The sequence below is a fragment of the Hevea brasiliensis genome, chromosome 1, assembly GCF_030052815.1.
Source record: "Hevea brasiliensis isolate MT/VB/25A 57/8 chromosome 1, ASM3005281v1, whole genome shotgun sequence".
NCBI classification, from domain to species: Eukaryota; Viridiplantae; Streptophyta; class Magnoliopsida; order Malpighiales; family Euphorbiaceae; genus Hevea; species Hevea brasiliensis.
Window position 1 is genome coordinate 440,130 of NC_079493.1, and position 19,783 is coordinate 459,912.

General features: G+C 33.8%; 3 protein-coding genes across 6 annotated transcripts; 1 reads left to right on the forward strand and 2 right to left on the reverse strand.

The window, feature by feature from the left end:
- Nucleotides 1–2,019: 2,019 nt before the first annotated feature.
- On the reverse strand, nt 2,020–6,789 carry LOC110640137 (uncharacterized). Its single transcript, XM_021791326.2, has 10 exons — nt 6,183–6,789; nt 6,036–6,107; nt 5,847–5,939; nt 5,682–5,763; nt 5,514–5,570; nt 3,878–3,942; nt 3,710–3,805; nt 3,393–3,479; nt 3,217–3,297; nt 2,020–3,130 (listed from the first exon to the last, which is right to left on the reverse strand). The coding sequence occupies exons 1-10, from the start codon at nt 6,279–6,281 to the stop codon at nt 2,372–2,374; spliced, it is 1,491 nt and encodes a 496-aa protein (XP_021647018.2). The 5' UTR covers nt 6,282–6,789; the 3' UTR covers nt 2,020–2,371.
- Nucleotides 6,790–6,849: 60 nt separating this feature from the next.
- LOC110640138 (ruvB-like protein 1) lies at nt 6,850–12,380 on the reverse strand. Its single transcript, XM_021791327.2, has 12 exons — nt 12,166–12,380; nt 10,839–11,027; nt 10,533–10,664; nt 10,268–10,417; nt 9,865–10,020; nt 9,245–9,379; nt 8,830–8,895; nt 8,645–8,751; nt 7,666–7,765; nt 7,471–7,562; nt 7,311–7,380; nt 6,850–7,196 (listed from the first exon to the last, which is right to left on the reverse strand). Exons 1-12 carry the CDS (start codon nt 12,253–12,255, stop codon nt 7,107–7,109), a joined length of 1,377 nt encoding a protein of 458 aa, XP_021647019.1. The 5' UTR covers nt 12,256–12,380; the 3' UTR covers nt 6,850–7,106.
- A 2,221-nt stretch (nt 12,381–14,601) lies between these two features.
- LOC110640142 (uncharacterized) lies at nt 14,602–19,333 on the forward strand. Of its 4 annotated transcripts, XM_021791334.2 has the most exons (9): nt 14,603–14,871; nt 15,216–15,382; nt 15,896–16,000; nt 16,078–16,134; nt 17,004–17,084; nt 17,497–17,531; nt 18,109–18,198; nt 18,315–18,474; nt 18,736–19,333. In XM_021791334.2, the coding sequence occupies exons 1-9, from the start codon at nt 14,748–14,750 to the stop codon at nt 18,853–18,855; spliced, it is 939 nt and encodes a 312-aa protein (XP_021647026.2). In that variant the 5' UTR covers nt 14,603–14,747; the 3' UTR covers nt 18,856–19,333. The 4 variants fall into 4 exon arrangements, with proteins under 4 accessions (XP_021647028.2, XP_057985105.1, XP_021647026.2 ...); XM_021791336.2 differs by lacking the exon at nt 16,078–16,134 and having other exon boundaries at nt 14,602–14,871; XM_021791335.2 differs by lacking the exon at nt 17,497–17,531 and having other exon boundaries at nt 18,104–18,198.
- Nucleotides 19,334–19,783: the final 450 nt, after the last annotated feature.

The following is a 19,783-nucleotide window of genomic DNA, read 5'->3' on the forward strand; positions in this document are numbered from 1 at the left end:
TTTCGCTTAATAAACCAAATGCGGGGGCCAACGAGATCATCTCGAATCGTGCCTACCCCAACTTCTCTATAAAGGATCGAGTCCTAGCGAGTCAAGCTCCAGCCACGTCTACCCGTTTTGTCCATAACCAATAACACACCACACGCATGCCACACACGCACACTGTTCCAAATTACCATAAAACAACATCTATAAACATTTCATCAACCAAATATGCAACATAAAATGTGCCTAGTATTTAACTACATAAATATATTTATAGATAATGCATGGGCATGCCTAAATATATAGTAATATTGAAATTATAATTAAAATTAATATTTTACTTACAAACTTGAATCGAGGTCACTACGGCGGCTGAGCGGAGAAGGAAGGTTGTCCAAGTTTTCTTGACAATTTCATTGAAATTATTTAATATATTTGACTCAATACAATTTTAGAAAGGACCAAAGACACCCTAAGTCGTGCCGAAAATCCGACAGAATCTCTCCTATATCTAGAACCTACCTAACTTGCAAAAGGGTTCAAAATACACTTCTATATTTGCATGTCACACAACCACAACTCAATCACATTACATGACCCCTCATTAGCCCATCCAAACATTCAACCACCATAATTTGAAAAATTACCATTTAGTCCCTACAACTAATCCTTTTGCAAAAACTATCCAAATGAGTTCTAAAAATTCTAAAATTTTGCCCCTTGATCCTTAGCAATATTATTAAGCTAATGCAAAATGAATTATAATTTTCTAACCTACCACGAATATTTTATAGATTTTTAATCGAAATCATGCACTAAATAATTAAGAAAAATGAGGTTTTGGGTTTACCTATGCCAATTCTGACCCTTGGAACGTGTTTAGGACATCTGAAAATGGTGGGGTAGCCTATAACCTCGATCCAATTCTGAAGCTTTCCCAGTTGCCTGCTTGCTAGCCCGAAATTACAGACCTGAGCAACTATTGAATTTCTGCAAAACGAGCATACCTACGTGAAGCCTACAGCACGGGGGTTAGTACATAATTTTTATGAAATTTATTAAGCTCATTTAATGCTCGAAAAAACACTGCAAAGTTTCGTGGGACCTACTAGAAAACGGTGTCGAAAAATTTTGAAACGAGTATTGCCGCGAAGCTCTCATCGAGGGAAGCACTCCGGTACTCTCAGATTTTCGTGGGGTTCGGTTTGCAAAAAATCTAGCTCAAAAGTTGAAACGGGCTAAAACTTTCCGAACAAAAATTGGACAAACTGCTCGATGGATTTTTGTATTCTTGGTATCTATGGAAAGCTCTAGATGGGTTTTGGGACAAGACCCGGTCCAATCGGTGGTCGGATCGGTTGAAATTGGTCCAGAAAAACGAAGGGTTGCACGCGGGCATGGGAGTTTTTGGGGCAATTTTTCGAAGGCCTGAAGCGTCGGCCGGCGGCTGGTAGGTCCCTGGAGGCGCGCTGGCGAGCTGGGGAGGGAGGGAGGGGCGACGGTGGGACAGCAAGAGAAGGAGAGAGAAGAGAGAAAATGAAGAGGGAAGAGAGAGAGAGTCGGGACACGCGGGGAAGAAGAGGAGAAAAAGAATAGAGCCGATCCGATTCGACCGATCCGATTAAGGATACACGAAATTGAATTTTTATTCTGCCTTGAGACAAAAAACGAACCCCAAAAATTTTGAAAAAATTTCCAAAAACTTAGAAAAATTTGTAGAATCTAAATATATTTTTAGTTTTGCCACGTGGTCTTTAAATTAATTTTTAAAAATCATCAAAGTTTCATATTTTCAGAAAATCAAATCCAATTCTAAAAATTAAAAAATTTCAAAAAAATTCTCAAATATTCAATATAATAAAATACTAATATTTACATATAAATTAATTTATTTAAAATTTAGAGGTGTTACACATACTTTCACCAGCATAAGGCTTGTTTATGTACGTGCTTTTTCAAACAAACCAAATGAGTTCAAAATCATAGAATATCTAGCAAAGCGGCATAAAGCACAAACGCATGACACAAGCAGGCTGGCAAATGCTTACATGTATAAATATGACCTAAAGCCTATCATCAAATTGCTACCATTCAGTATGCAAGCTGTTTAAAAGTTCACAATTGTCAAGCTCAAACAGTGTGAAATATGCATTGTAAACATCAGCCATCTTGGTAATGTGAGTTATAGAGTGCAAGTCTGATTATCCAAATGGTTACAAGTCTGATGGTTCAAAACTGGTACATCAGGCCATCCAGATAACCTTTTTACGCATGTTTGTTGAGACAATCAGATAGATAATGTTGTAGCAGAAATGGAGAAGCAGGAACCTTTGACTGGCTTAACTTGATTATGAATCCTCTGGAACCTTTAAACATTGTAAAATAATTACTCATCACCCCACGTTGATGGCCCTCCCATTCCAACTTCAACTGCTGCAGACAGCTGGACAGCAGCACCCATTCCTCGGTTTTTAGTTTTCTTTTTCTTTGCAGAGGAGGCAGCCAAACCACGCATAAAACTTATGTCTTCAGCTTTATCTACCATTTTCTTTTCATCACCAAGTTTGGGACTTTCTGCAACATTGACAGCAAAAAGGTCTGCAAATGATGTTTCCCCATTATCGATTACATCAAGCTCTCCTTGCTCCTCCCTCGATGTTTTAATCTTGGGTTTCTTTTCCACTGTGCTCTTATCATCCCCTTGGACATCTTTCTTCAAAAATTTCTCATTTGTTTTCCTCCTTTTCAGCTTTAAGTCCTCCATATCAATATGATTACCATTATCTTGCTCCTCCGATGTATTCCTCTTTAATTTCCTTTCAAACACATCATCCCTTCCATATACTGGAACTTCATCCTTCCTTGAGAGTTTGTCCCTCATTTTCTTCTCTTTCTTTAAATCCTTCTCTAAATTAGCATCACTAACATTACCAAAATGACCATGTCTACTTTGATCCATCTCATGTTCAGAGAGTTTATTTTCCCTTATGGTATCTTGTTTCTTTTCCTTGGGGGCTTCTAGCTCTTTAGCAGGGATAATTGAAAAATCATCTACTCTACCAACACTGCCACCATCTCCTTTCTGGGTGTTTTTATCTATTGGTCTAGCATTGAATATATGCAAACTTGGCAACAATTTTAGGACCTGCAGTAACAATATTTTAAAATGATAACATGAACAACACAAAGCTAGACAAACATCAAAAAAAGGAACATGAAAAACAGCAAGACCTTCTTGACTAATTTGTCCCTTTCAGCAATAGGGTTTCCTTGTACATTGAGGTTTTTCAGATCAGCTAAGAAATTTAGCACCTGCAATGTTATTGCAACACAAATATATGCAGTAAAAGTTACAACTAGCATCAAAGCAAAATAGAAAAGAAGCGAAAGGATCCAGCATGCCTTACCTTCACATCTGACCATCTCGCGATCACATTATTTCCCAAGTCCAAATTCTGGAGTTTTTTATTGTAAGCCAACTCAGCTGGGAGAGTCTAAGCAATTCAACGAGAGAATAATGAATTTAAAAAGCAAAATCAAACTCCAAAAAAAGTAAAAGGAGAGAGAAGAAGAAGAAGAAGAAGAAGAAGAAGAAGAAGAAGAAGCAAAACCAAGAAACAGGCATCATATCAGTTATGATGCAAGCAATTACATAACTTGCAACATCCTGTCTTACAGGACAGGATTCCATAAAAATGAAAGAATAAGTAGACAAAACATCTACCTTAATATCATTATGAGCAAGCCGGAGCTCTTTCAGTTCAATGCAGGACTTAAGCGATGAGCCAATGCTCTGAAGTTGGCAATTGGAAAGAGAAAGCTGCAAAATAGAAGGATGCTAAATGCACTGAAACTGCAGCAGAAGACATTTAATGCCCCACCAACTACTTACCTTTGTAATGGACTTCACCTTGACCAGTGATTCACCAATTTCACGGATTGGATTTCGTGAAAGAACTACAGGAAAATTGCAAAGGCAAAGAGCACGATTTACTCTCTGTAGATTATATTCTAAAAGATATATTACAAATTATGCCTCAATTTAGTGAGTATTTGATAAAACTTCTATTCCAGAAGATTGAGAAGCCAAAATTCTTGTTATCTGATAAAGGCTGAGCACTTAGGTTAGAAGATCTTATAAAGAAATTCACTGCATTTTGTCAGTCCAACTGTCCAAGAGTACACAATATAGCTAGAGTTTCATTAAGTAATGTCCAGTCTAAACTATAGGATGGGTTAAATCAAATACTAAATTACAGGAAGGAAAAAGTAAAAAGAAATATTAATAATGCCTAAATAAGAAAATCCAGAGCTTTTGCTGATATAAGAGTGCATCGCATGGCCATTAAAAGTTCCAATGTTCAATAAAACAATATATGGATCTGCAATATAATATATAACAAACTAAATATTCTCAAGAAAGCCAAATGAATATTAAAAATGCCTAAGATAAAAGCAACTTAACATCAGCACATTGTGACACTGATGAATCAAATAAATGTAGAGAGATTTTGTTTAAATTGCCTTCAACATAACAAAGGATGCAAATAAAGAATATGATTATGATTCAACATCACCGTATGCTTGTATACCTTAATTTTCTTTCACATGTTACAATGATTTATCTGGTCTTGCTATAATGATAATATAGTTGATTTTATGCATCCTCAACTACTATCCTCTCCAGAGTATAACTAGCTATAGAAAATCAACATATCAAACAATGGCCACTGCTATCAATTTGCATGAATTGCGATTGATAGCACGCCCTTCATTGGCACTCCAATTGGATCACACCCTATGTTCTTCCTTCCTTTGGCCAATTGACCTACCCTTCACAAGCCTTTTGATTATGCACAAGCTTCTTTGCATGCTAACTTTCCTTTTCCCTGGTTACCATGCTTGTAATACCTTTACTAGAAATGCTACATTGCATTCCACTCTGAGGTTCTAATTGACTAACAATCACTTCGAGAAACATGAAAACCATGCAGGAAAAAAAAAGAGATAGGAATTATAAACTATTAAAGACAAATGTGTTACATGAAAGATATTATTAGCAGAGTATAAAGAGAACCCAGCTTCAGGTAGTTATTGTTAAAGGTTTTCCAAAAGTTCTGCCTTTGATATCAGAAGAAAGTGGAATGCAACAAACTCCTCCTGCCCTTTCAAAAATTGTACATTAGATCCCACCACAAATCTGAAATAATTCCTAATAAAAAAATGTTGAGAAAGAAGAGACTTTATAAGCTTCCACAACTTTGGCAGCAAAGAGACAAAAGCAGAGGGGAATTCTAAGGGAAAAAATAATAGATTTTAAAAAATATTTTTGCTTTTGCAGAATTATTACTCAGCTTTCCTCCTTCCTACAATGATTGTATCCTCAGTTTTTGTCTTTCATTAACAATAAAACTACATACAATTGATTTTGATTCACATGAATTGAATAAAAAGTACATTAAGAATCCACAGGCACCTACTAAATTGAGTTGCACAGATATAAACCGAGCTATATTAGGAACTCATACCAAGAGTGTTCAGTTCTTTGATTTGATCCAGCTTGCAAATGGAAACAATCTCATTGTCTGCAAACCCGAATGAAGACCTTTTATGTAAGTTGAGTAAAAGTAAATAAACAAAACAAGATTAACCTTCAAAAGAGCAGGATAAACGAGTACCAATTATACAAAGCTCACCATTTAAAATCAAAGCTCGTAAGCTCACAAGAGACCTGACCTCATCCATTGATCTAAGCTTATTTTTGCCCGCATTTAATACCTGATTCAGAAGCAAGGATTTTGAAAGGTTATTGAACAAGTATAACAAGTAATGGAACTCGAGAGTAGTTTAGTGCTACTTACAGTGAGATTATAAAGGCCTTCAATTCCTTTTAAGCTTTGCAATTTGTTTTGCACAACTGATAACCACTTCAAGTTCACGCAAGAACTCAATCCCTAAAATGTGTCATTCAATCAACACAAAATCCCCTCCCCAAATAAAAAAAAAAAAAAAATTCTAGTCTATAAATGAAGATGAAAATGAACATATACCTGGAGCGAAGTGAGGCTATTGAAGGCGAGGTCCAGTCTCTCCAAGCTGGTGAATTGGCTCAAGCAAGATACCTACGAAAAGTAAATTAGAAGCGTTTGGTTTTACAAAGAGATAAAAAGGAGAATGGAAAGGAAACGGCGTCGTACATCGGAGAGAGCTCTGTGAGTGAGCGAGAGAGAAGTAATGGAGGCAGGATCAAGGGTCTGTTTATCCTTTAAAATCTGTTCGATGCTCAAGCGAGTCATGCCGAAACCAACAAAATCCCTAAAACCCTTCTTTTTTTCTCTGCTCAGAAGTTTTCCTCGCTGCTTTTCTCTTTTCCGGACAACAGCAGCGCCCTTCGCCTCTCCGGGCCTTTAAAACAGCTGTTAGCAGTTCGGTGGAAGTGCGAAAAAACGTCACGTCGTTTTAGTGAGAAGTGAACGGGAACTTGAAAGGGAAAAGACGTTCGTAAGCCTAAACGATTTGCCGTTTCGAACAATTTGACAAATTCCTCACCCTCCGATCTAAAATGTATTTATTTATATATTTTTTTAATTTAACTCCAGCTAAACCCAAATGCAAAACCTCACACCCTCTAATAATAATAATAATAATAATAATAATAATAATAATTCTTTACAATACAAATCTCTTTCATATTTATTCCAAAAGGATTACTCTGATAAAATGAAAATTGAAATACTCTTAACCTGGAATAATTAAGTTATTCTGTAAACAATGGGGCCCCGTTTGTTATTGAAATTGTCCAATCCAACCTACATTTTATCCACACTAAACCATACGTTAAAATGTAAGCATAAACTCCTCAAATTGAGCTTCGTAATTCTAAAACTAGATAAAAGATTAATGGTACATACCAAATCTAATATTCATATCCACCTCTACAACTGTTTATAATGTAATTCATTTGCCTCTAAAACTGTCCATGTTAATACACAAACTACCACAATAATCAAAACCCTGCCAAATTAAGCATATCATCCATGGCAAGACAACTTCGTCAAACTTAAAATTGCGACTTAAACGATGAGGCACTCTTGAATATCTAGAAACATCAGTTGATATTATCATGAGATGTACTTTTCCTGCTGCTCTTGAAGTAGCTTGGCCGAAGATTTGGCATCTAGATACAATGCACTCACTTCCTCAAGGTCCGCCTACACATATTATGCCAACACCCCACAACAGCAACAGCAAAGTTACTTGTATTTGATTCTTGATGTCTATTAATTCACCAGCACATTCTATAATTTATTGATGCAAATTTTTACCTTGCAAATGTTGTCTCGGCCATTCATTTTTGCCACAATGCTGGCAGGTGATAACAGCTGAACTGCATGTCTGAGGATGCAAAAAGGGCAAAAAATAAATTTTAAGGCGGTAAATTGACCCTATTTGCAGTACTTGATAACTTATAGACTTAATCCAAACCTTAAGGATGAGCGTTGACCAATCTCTCCAAGAAATGCCAAACTTTCCTCATCTACAATCAGTTCCTCTACCTGTGCACGAATTGCTAAAATCTGACCAAACAAGAAGAGTCCGTCATTTGGCGGCATTTGACAAAATTAAAGGAACTTGTGAAGAAATTAGAGCTCAATAAAGCACATTAAGACTAGGCGAAACCTGTATCATTTCAGCAGGACCATAAATTTGTGTTCGGATAATCACCAACCGGTCCAACAAGTCAACAGGTATGCCGTGAGGACTACTCATATCCGTCCCTCTACATCCATCAACACATTCTTTTGAGAAATGAAGACATCATAATAGCAGAGAGATGCATAGGCAATTGGTTGTTTCAAAATAAAATCTGATGGGTCACAAAAATATAACATTCTATCTTTGCAAAAAAATTATATGTCAGACAATTCATGCCACAAAATTTTGGTTTCTCAAATTCCAACAGGTTTCTATAGCATAACAACCTCTTGATAAAACAATTAGGGGAAAAGAAATATTAACAAGAGAACAAAGAAATAAGATGCGGAATATCATTTTAGGAACTATTAATATAATGAAAGTGCCATAATCACATGCTCTTTGTGAAAGATTAGTACATTTTCTGAAAACAAAGATGAAACTATTTAGTTAGTCATACACAACTCAATGCATACAGTTCCATCCTGTCCCCAGCAAGGACTGAAAGCAGCGACTGAATTGAGAAGCCCAATTAAAGGGGTAAATAAAATAGATAGTAGAAAAGATTACTTAGCATTTATTTTTAGGTAAAGTGCAAGAGAGAGTGCTGCCCCATGGGGGGACCACATAGGTAAAGCATTCAAAACAGAGGGGAAAAAACACAACCACAGTATCGATATGGCAAAATATATGTCATTTCTGGGATTAGCTGTTTTCAAAAATAAGAGAATTTGGTGCTACTCTTTGAGGGGTGACTGCTCATGCCATTACATATGTAACTGCTGAATGTAATATCAGACAATACACAATGCAGTAATTCTCTTCTTCAGAATTTAAGGCAATTCAGGAAATTCAATGAATTTTGTTTATGAGGAATCATCATTATAAATTATATCATTCACCACCATAATTTTCAATATGCACACAGGCAAAACATTGTATCACGCCTAAACATTATTCATACCTTACATTACATATTCCTCTATTTGTAGCAAATATTACTATTGGAGACAGTGAGCTCTCCAAAGCACGATTCAAATATGAAAAGCACTCCATATCCAGCATATGTACCTGTCAATTATAATTTAGGAAACGTAAAAGAAATATGGGAATAGATAAGATTTGGATAAGGGAAGAGGAAAAAAGAACCTCATCAATGAATAAAACACCAGGGACAAGCTCTGCAACACCTTCATCAATATATCTATTAACAACCTGCCATCAATAGAACTTTTTCAGTGATACCTCCTTTTATAATTATAAGTTCAGAAGCCTGAGTATTGGGACACAGTAGAGTATGCTGCCTTTGATGCAACTAAATTGGATCATTGCAAACTAAATACAGAAGGCTTATTTATTAGTGGTTTAAAAGACCAAAATAAAAATGAATGGGCTGTGTCAAAATCTATGATTTTAAAACTTAGTATTCTGAATAATTTGCCAAAAAATATGTCAACAGGGAGTTTCAAAAAATTTGAAGAAATAAATCAGATGATTAATTTGGAAGCCAGAAAGCATTTTATTGTAAATACATATATCTCTGGCACGTCCAAATGAGTAGTACCTTATTTATTTCTTGTCGCAGCTTGTCAGTGATTTCTGTTTTTCTGGGCTTCATCATTTGACCCATTAATGACAAAATATCTTGCCCACCTTGAGGTCTTGCATTTGCAGCATCTAGATCGTGTAGAGTTACATCCTGAAGAAAATGAAAAAAGGTCAAAGCAATATATATTGCGTGAAAAGGTTAAACCAAAAAAAAAAAAAAGGTTTAAACCAGATAAGTTGTAAAGCATGCAAGTTCAATTTAAAGGGCATTGAACTCCAGGCTAATTTTATTTGGCGGGTTGCAAACATCCAGCCTGCTAAAAAAATGAAGATTTAAATGTGTTTGGAAGGATCCTTTTAATTCCCAAAATAATTTAGCCCACATTCCATTTCCACCTGATTTCCTATCATTTAGATTGCATACACTTCACAAAGTGATGTTGGTCCCATTTACAGGCAGAAGCACCTCAGCACAGCAAAACCCAATTACTGATCAACTTGAGAAAGAGATAGCACCATTACAACTATGATGATAGTAAGAGGGAGGACAAAGGGGTTTGTCAATAAGTCCATGAGCAAGATAAAATCCAAAGCCAATTATGATATGAAGAATCCACAGTTCATAGATTCGCATACCTGAACTATCTCCTTCTTTTTGTGAACCTCTCCCTTAGGAAGTGGGACATATTCTTCTGCTTCAAGGTCAAACTCTGTAGCAAAAGCGTCACTTCTACCCACCCTTTTGACTGCTCCACTATTTGCTTCAATGTATATAACATCTCCAACAGCTACCTGCAAATTACATTACAAAGGTATCACAATAGATTAAATTAAGAATAGAACATAAATAACATGAAAATTGCAGAATGCCAGAAACCAAAAAAAGAAATGAATAATAGCACGGAAAAAGTTCCAGTACATAATTGGACAACTAAAAGTGATAACATTTATACATCAGCTCCCAGATAGTTCTCAGATACATACAAAGAAAGAAGCATAATAACCAAGCATTCAGAAACAAAATATTAAAAGACATTACCTTCTCTTTGATTAAGGCATCATAAATAGTTGGGTCCAACTTTAGTTGCTTGGTTCCTTTGACAGTTTTGAGTCCAATAATTACATGGCTAATGCTTTTACCATAACCACCCGTAACACTTTCAGTTTCTTCTGGAGAAAGTTCAGTCACCTGAAACAATAGTAGCAAAAAAGTCATGAATTTAAGGACCAGCTTAAAATATAAATCTGACGAAAAAATAATGATGATAATCTCTTGACAAGGAACCATCGCAAATTGAACTTGCCTCTCCTTCATAGACCTCTTTATTTTCCTTGATACGTAAACCAATTGCCCTTCGAAAATTTTCCATTAAAACTTCAGTTTTCTTCACTTCGGACGAGTAAACTTCTGATCCAACCATTGGACAGAATGGAACCTGCAAATAGACAGGGTAAAAGCGTACGTTATGCACCTAGAAGACCAACCACCATTTAAAATAAAAACTGAGAATCTACCCAAAGATCCAAAATACATAAAGAATTTTGTCAGAAACATATGAAAGTAGTAAAGAACCTAAAGCATATGAAAGAAACAAGAATGTGAGTAATACCTTGCTACCAAGCTCCTGGGATATTCCAAGGGCCAAAGCTGTCTTCCCAGTACCAGGAGGCCCAGCCAGTAGGAGAGCACGGCCAGCCATCTTCTTCTGCCGTATCATATCAACTACAAGACCAGCTGCTTCTCTTGCCTCCATCTGACCCACAAAACCAGCTGCCAATGGTATAGCTTTTCCACTGGGCTGAAAAAAAAAAAAACCAAAATGACCCACAAGAAATTATCAGGATATCAAATAGAATGAATCCATTAAACAATTCAATAACCAAATACACATCCAAAGTTTCCTGTCTCAGCCCACCACTTTCAACAGATTCAAGCGTTCGCAATTTCCTATGAAAAGAAAAGGTTGGTAAAAGCTAACATTTCAAATCCAAGAAAATCCTTCTGTGGGTTTTTGAAATACCAAAGCCATGCTTCTCATTTAATGTTTACATTCAATTCTGATTATTAAAAACACAAAACCACTGAGCTTTTGAAAGAGAAAATACCACTTAAAGGTCATAGCTTTTCCTCATGGAAACAAAAGTTAAGTTGCAATTATGCTCTTTCTCCTTCATTAGGAAAAGGTACGCTTTTTTTAAGGTCTGAAAGAAATACATTCGAGTGGAAGGATCTTAGCTTGTGAACCCAATATTCAATTGAAGCAGAATTCTTTTAATTAAACACATAAAATTTTATCCTTTACGGGGTGTTGGAAAGTTTAAAAATGAAGGACTTCAATTCAATTGATTTCTATTTGATCAATTCTCGTGATTGGAAAGTTTAAAATTGTTATAATTCAATTCTTTTAATTAAAAAAATATTTCAAAAAAAAAAATGAATTCATGCCAAAAGCATAATGATTTCGCAAGAATTCAATTCACTAAATGAGGTTTTTTATTAAACACCCAAAACACCCCAACTTAAACGTTTGTAAATAAGGGGAAAATATGAAAAATAAAGATATTCATTTCACTTATAAATTGTTTTAAACAATATAATTCAAATGAATTCTATCATTTTAAAAAGTATTCCAAACACATGAATTTTCTTACAAAGTCATTTGAATTGAATTCTTTTCATTGAACTGTTTTCAATTCTAGCAAAAGAATCATTCCAAAACTAGTGTTAATAGCAGAGCGTTTCACGTTAGGACAGGAAATCCAAATATTCCCCGGCAAATATAAGATAATTATGATAACTAAGAAGCTCATCACAACGAGGGAGATAGTCCATAGGAAGAATGCTGAGAAGGAAATTCAATTATGTGTGCATAGATATAAATAAAGAGAAGAATGAGAGAGAACCCAAAACCCTAGAAACGAAAGAGAAGGGGATACCTCAAGGCCAAGGCCTTTGATATGAGTGTGAGTGGCGATTCTCTGCTTTTTCGCAGTAGATTGTACCTCTTCTATCTTCATTTTGTCCATCTCTCTCCCTTTCTCTCTGTTTTCTCTACTTATGGATGTTAAGCTCCAGTATTGTTCTCTTCAGGCTTCAGTGTTCACAGGCACAAACACCTTGCAGGGTTTAAGTCGCGATCTTCTGCTTCCTCACCCTAACTTCACTCTACGGCCGTCGTTCTTAGTCTGCCACGTGTGTTTTAATGAAAAAAAATGCTTTTTAAGAATAATGTAATAAGCTTTTTTTAGAATTCAGTATTTTCTTTTTTTTTTTTTTTTTTTTTTTTTTTTTTATGAAACAGGGGAATGAGAAATTAATTTATAATATGTCTTTAATTACTGGATAAATAAGTAAAGTTAGGTTTTTTTTTTTTTTGAAAACAACTTTAAATTTTATTTTTGTCGTTTAAGAAATAAGGATAACATTATTTACTATATGGCCTTGGAGAATTTTCAAATATATCAATATAATCTAAAAAATATTGGGAAGAATATTTTAAAATTTACATTATTATTGCTTAATTTTGGTTATTTTTAAATCAACATGAAAATTTTGAGTTTAAACTACTAGGAAGAACATTTATCTCAGTTTTTTTAAAATCCATTTAATTATATTTTACATATAATATATTCCTGAAATGATTTGTGCCCTTCATGCCCATTAAGTCCTTTTGGACTAACCTTGAAATCAAAAGGTTTGATATTCAATTATTATAATTATCTATTTATTGGTGATTATAATTTTTATTTATTATAATTTCCATACATAAAACATATTTTTGTTACTTCCAATTATATTGTAATTGCATATTGATATATTTTTTATATTGCTATTTAACAAAAAGTTATTTTTATATTCATCGTAAATATATAAAATAATCGCATCATATACTTATTATGTCTTCCTTTATAGTATTCTCCTTTTAGCCTTTTTATTATCTTATTAATTTAGTCATCGAATTACAAGAAAGGAGGGAGGTCTAATTTGTCTAGTTTATAAGTTATTATAAATTATATTTAAAAATTATTTTAAAATTTTTTTATAATATGTATTATTTATTTGTTTTATAATATTATGATTTTTTAAATTATTGTAAACAGATATTTCTAAGTAATCATTAAATTTTAATTAAAAAAGTTATATCATAATTTTAGTATAAAAAATAATTATTTTCTATATAAAAGTAAAATTTTATTATAAAAGAAATAATAATAAAAAATAATTTTTTTTTAAAAAAACTGAATTTTTTTAGTTTTCTAATTAAAAAATTAAAATATATGAATATAAAACTCTATTTTTCGGTTTCTTAATTTTTTTTTTCAAAACTATTATAATTTTATTTTTATTTTTATGAGTGAATAGGTCCTCACAATTTTATGGTTTTCACAATTGCAATGTAAATATTCTAGTAAATCACCTAAAATAAAATTAACAAAATCTATTTCTAAAACTTAAAGCAATATCCAATAATCATTAGCAACACTTAATAAACATGTAGCAATTAACGCTCCATTTGCTATGAAATAAAATAAAATAAAATATTATTAAATAAAATATTTTAAATTAAATTTTTTCATGATTTTCAAAGCTCAAGGAAGAATTTTTTTTTTTAAATATTTCAAAAATTTAAAGAAAAAATTTTATTAACTCATTGAAAAGTAAAAATTTTTAAAAATTGTAATTTAAACAACCCAATGTCCTTTTAAATATAAAATTAATATTTTAAATTTTGAAAAACTTTTCATTAATCTAAAAAATTATTAACACCATCATTTCGTAGAGAATTTTCATAAATAACTTTCCAATTACGTGGGAATTGGGTTGAGAAAAAGGAAAAAAAAATTGATTAACATTATTATTTTATAAAAATTATAAAATATTTTTTATTATAAAAAAGCAGTGCATCTATATATATATATATATATATATATATATATATATATAATGGAATGTGGGAAAAGTAGTAAAGCAGTGAATTAGGGCCGGTCAGAGTGATTGGGATTTAGATATAAAAGCTTCTTTAACTACAATTTGAATTTTCGTAAAAAAAATTTATAATTATAATTTTGGTCTGGGTCAGTTTATCCATTTTAATTTTGATAAGTTTAGCTATCATTTCTTTAAAAATTTGCTCTTTTTCAAAGCAAAAAGAAATAATTTTAGTTATAAATGAATTGGATTGATGAATTTTAATTTAATGTAATTTTAATCAATTTAAATTTAATTAATTCCAATCTAATTTCGATTTTGAATTGGATCCAATTGGTTCTGATTACAAATTGGATCGGGGCGATCTCTGCATTGAATATTTTCTCATTACTCAACATAAATTAATAAGATATTTTAGAAATTCTTATTAAATGGCGAGAAGACAGCTTCCGGCTGTGGACCACAGAGCCCGAAGAGATAAACCAAAACCAATCGCAGAGCGAGAGCAGCAAGCAAATATCTTTCCTCTGTATTCACTCCACTGGAACACAATACAGAACACTCGCAGAGGCCAGCTTAGAATACTTAGATGGGCACACTCTCAACCATTACGTGCTTCTGCACCAGAACCTCGTTTCCGAGATCAGCTCCACTACCATTTTTTAAGAGAAACCCACCAACTGTCTCATTGTTTAGAGCTACCTCTCAGCCAGGTTTGGAATCGTCTTCTCTTCTTTTATGCAAATTTTGGTGCTTTTAATAAGTCGTTGGCACATGAGGATAGACGATAATGTGTGACATTTGGGGATGCTTGCTTTCTAGACGTTGGTAAGTGCTAATAGTGGCATTTGGGTTTAGGGTATATGATTAATTCGTCTCCGCAATCCTCATATTTTCAGCTTTGAACAAGTGAAAGTTATGCTGGGGATGAGTAAATTTGCTGGGAAATTCTTTTCGTCGCTTCGAATAGGGGACTATGTCCTTTTAATTTATGGGCAGTTGTTGATTTTGATGGTACTATTAATAGCATCTTTGGTTTTGTTTTCCTGTTATCCAGTAAGAGAAATTGCAGAAGAGGATGTTTTGACAATCTTCCTTAAGGAAAGGGAAATAAATGGAGACTTTGTATCCAAAGCTTCTGATATGTTTTGGCTGAAGGGGGTAGAGAAATTTGTTGATTTTGATACTGGTAAACTTGCTGACAATCCTCGAGAAGCAGAGCAGGTATAATGAACTATTATTTTAACAATATAGAAGAAGTAAAAGCAAACAAGTTTACTTGTACAAGTAACTTTCTTTTTGAAGCTACATGATTTACTTTACATTGAATGCATTTTATAGCATTTAAAGGATGGTCAATAGAAGAATGCAGTTTGATTAAAGTTCACAATAAATTAATAGTAGGGTTTAGATTGGATCAATCCACTTGCTTGAAACAGGTATTGTGACTGCAACAGAAACTCTTCAAGCATCTATAGAAAATTTCAAATTTCTGTGTTGTTGAACGTGCTACAAAACTTCTTTCATCTCCTTCTCCTTCTTTTTAGAGAGTCCAATCAGTCTGGAAGATCTTGTTCCATCATGATAAAACTTGTTCATTTTCTTTTTCCTTTTTTTTTTTTTTCATGATTGTTGTTGTTGTTGTTGTTGTTGTTGTTGTTGTTATTATTATTATTATTATATGCAAGATGATTTGATCCAGACGTTCTATTTTTAATGGGTCCAACATAAATGCAGGTTATGGAAAGTGATGATGACAGAGGGTTTTTGAAACTTTCCAAAACCCAGGAATGGATATTAGGTGATGACTCTGCTCCAATGAATAAGAAAGCCATTGCTAAGGTCTGCTTATATCATTACAGTTTGTAGCTGAAATAAATTCTGCCAGATATTGCTTAACTATGCATATTGTAATACAGGCAATACAGAATGATAGTGAAAGAAGGAAGAAACTGAATCTGCTCAGATATGAAGCTGTATGATATTTCCGTTGAACTTGGTGTTTAGTTGTCGATGTTGAGTCTTTTCTTCACAATCTATTATGGGAGTATATTTGTTATAACATTCTTTACATTTCTAATAGATAGTGCCAGTTGCTTGTATTTTCATTTTAGTTATTTATGTTTCTCTTTTTATTTGGTGTATGTTAATTTTTCTAAAACCTTTCACAGCATTGGGTGTATTAGATGTTTGGCTAGATGGAAAAGACCAGAGTGGCTTTTCAGCTGAAAAATATTGTGCCTTAAGCATATGGTTGCATGTTGATGCCTACTATATGCTTTAGAGTTTGGAATAAGAGGGACTAATACATGGATTGTAATTTTAATTGGAATTCTGATATGACATTTTCGGTGAACATCTCGTGAAAGTGAGTGCTTTCTAATTTTTCTTGATAGGTAATTTTTCATTATAGAGATTTGAACCCAAGAACCCAAAACACCACCATGATGCAATGGTCTACCTCCTTTTTATGGTATTTAATTCATTGTTTTCTGGAAGTGGGAGAGACAATGGCAATTGCACATAGAACTATCATAGGTGCTGAAGTTGACAATTGCTTTTGGTAGATGGTAGTGTTATATAATTTGTGGTGCTCTGTATTATGTAATAGCGGTGATGCAGGATTCAGGAAATGCTATTTTATAGAATGTATAACTAAAACAAGGATGTTAAGGTTAGGGTTATATACGGTTCTTGGTTCCCCCAAAACTTTAATTTGATTTTTATTTTTAATTTTTTGAAGCTATGAATTACTTGAAACTTTAATTCTCAATCACAACAGATGCTAAAAATATCTGTTATTCGTGTTCTAGAATGTGCTGATTCTTTGGTTTTCCTCTTGCAGCTCAAAAGGGAATTGATGCTTTTGTCTGTTGCTATTGGAACAGCTTGTAGTGGGTATTGTTTGATTGCTTTATCAGTCCAGGTAAAATTTTCACAGAGAAAGGAAGCTCCAACATTAAAGCTTTAATAAGATAGATGATCTTGCTATGAATGGCTAGGTTTCAATATTACTGGGGCTGTTGTAGAGCTTCTGTAGTTAATCAGTTATCCTCTGTCTGATTGCTGATGATGGTGAGAGTGGAAGATATCTGGAATAATGCACAATTGATTAATCTTTATTTTGTTTTGAGATTCTTATGTTTGTTACATATTTTTTTCTAAAAAAAAAAAAAATAATATTTAGGGCAGCTAAGCAGGGTATAGTTATTATTATAAGTACCATTACAATTTAAGTTCATTTGAAAAGTATCTTCTTTTGAATGCTAATATAGGCATTCAAGAAATCTCGTTGATAATTTGCTTACAGAAAACTTACCCACTTATTAATTTTACAGGCTGCTATCAGTTATGTAATTGGGGTACTTTTCAGGTTAGTTGATACACTTCAAGACCAGTTGATGTGTTATTATGTTTAGGCTACTTTTACTGAAGCAAAAAGTTCTTGATCTAAGGTTTGCCTCCCTAAGCTTGTAATGGGTTCCCAAAATTAGAGCTTACTTCAGAAAGGGGAAGTTTTATAAGCCACTTATCAATGTGCCATTGTTTGAACCTTTGACCAATGATCTATACTTACAAAAATGGCAAGTTCTATTCATCTGTATTTCAAAAGAAAATAGACTCATGCAAAATTTTCTTGGAAGAAGTAAAACTTCGGTACACGGACATTTAGTCAAGGGGGTTAATGGAGAGCCACCTTTTGTGGCATCTTGTCTAGTGACAGCCAAATGGAGAAAATAACCTTCTTGACTTGGATAAGTCAATTATTTGCTTGGAGAAAAGTTCTCTGTGGACCAATTGGCATTCCATCAAGCCCAACTTATTGATAGAACTGGCTCATGTTCTTTTGTTCTCTTGTGGAAGAGGAAAAAGGAGAAATCTTTTTACTCTTGCCCATTCTAGTTATTAGTTAATTTATTGTGTTCTGAACAATTTTACTTTCAGTGCAGTTGCTTGTACCTTCAACTATTGTACCAACATGCGGACAACCTATCCAAAGATATGATTCCTCCAATCTTCAGGCAAAAGAAGCCTAAGAAGTACAGCAACTAACTCCTGCCTTCGTTTATCTGTATCTGTGTTGTCATTTTCTTTAAGATGGACAATTCTGTACACTCTTCGTTTTACGGGAACTCATGTTTATTTTCTCTCCCAGAATTGGGATAAGAAGTGAGGATCTGAGGGACTCATTAGAGAGATCAATTACGGGAAGTAGTATTGCTCTTTCGTCTCCAAGGCTTTTGATCCCAGCTGCAATTTATGGATTGTGGTTCCTGTCTCATCAGTTTTTTGGCAATGATGTTTTTGATTTTCAGGTAACCTTAAAAATAATTTCTTGTGCATTCCTGTTTCAGCTATTAATAAAAATACTAAAGTACTTGTAGAATTGAACAATAGCAAGGCAAAATTGTACATAGTCATATGTCTCAACTTAGTAAGTCTCCTGGGCTTTGGCATTGCCCTAGAGACTAGATATCAGAACTGCTGTTGTTCTTTTTTGGGTAGAGGGGTGTGTGTGGACTGGAAAGAAAAAATATAATATCCATTCTTATTCATCATGTATTGTTCTTTTACAGCTTGTCCCAGCCATGTTTGGGATGTTTGTGTACAAAGCTGCTGCTCTTGTTCAATTATATAGGGATAATGAAGACCTGCAATTTGTCTTCCCAGAAGAAGTGGAAGGTTCAAGTGACTGAGGTGTATTGAATGCTTATATCATCAAAGGAGTGTAAACACTGCCCTTACTTTTAAATCATTCCGTTGAAGAATTGGATGCTTCTATCACACTTACTTTGGTGTGTCTACCGCAAATTCATTAAAAAGATCCCAGCATAAAACCCATCCATACGCCAAGTCGCTTGATGCAGAAGTACATGGCCCATAGAGAAGTTACAAGTGTTTCTGTTTGAAACTGATAATTCTACAAACTACCTGGCTGCTCCTACGCCAGCATGTTAGCATGACAAGTGAAAGTTCTTATATAAATGTCTTTAAGCTCCCCATACCTCTTGTAATGAGGTAATTGCCATGAAAAGAGTTATGATGTTGGGAGATATTCAATTTTTCTAATTTTGGGATTATTTCTCAATTTGTTTTATATGACTTTTTCTGATGTAATAAGTGCACAAATTCAGGTCATTTGTCATCTAATTATACTGTCCTTTTTTGTCCGTACATTATTCTGCATCAACTTTGGATGCCATTTTTTTATGTCTTCAATTTTGGTGCTAGTTGAAATCTAGGCCTACAGAATCTACAAAATAGCCACATGAGATGTTTTGTTTTGGAAATTAACGAGAGCAAAGAACCAAGAGCTTGATGCCAGTGATGAATAAAGACAAAGTCAACTTGTTTGTGGAAGCAGCAGCTTTTGGGTACTAAAACAACTAATCATTGCCATTTTTTTTGATATTATCAAGCAGATTGATCTAGCTTTAAATTGATCCAGCTGTTGAAGATTAAAAAGCTATTTAGCTTGCATTCATCTTGATGTTATCAAACAGTTTAATTTAACGGTTGGAAATCAAAAAGCTATTGGTTGGCATTCATCAGCTAAACCAAAAATGCCAATGAACTTCTCCATGCTCAGGTCTCATATATTAAAAAATTTCTGTTGAATGAGAA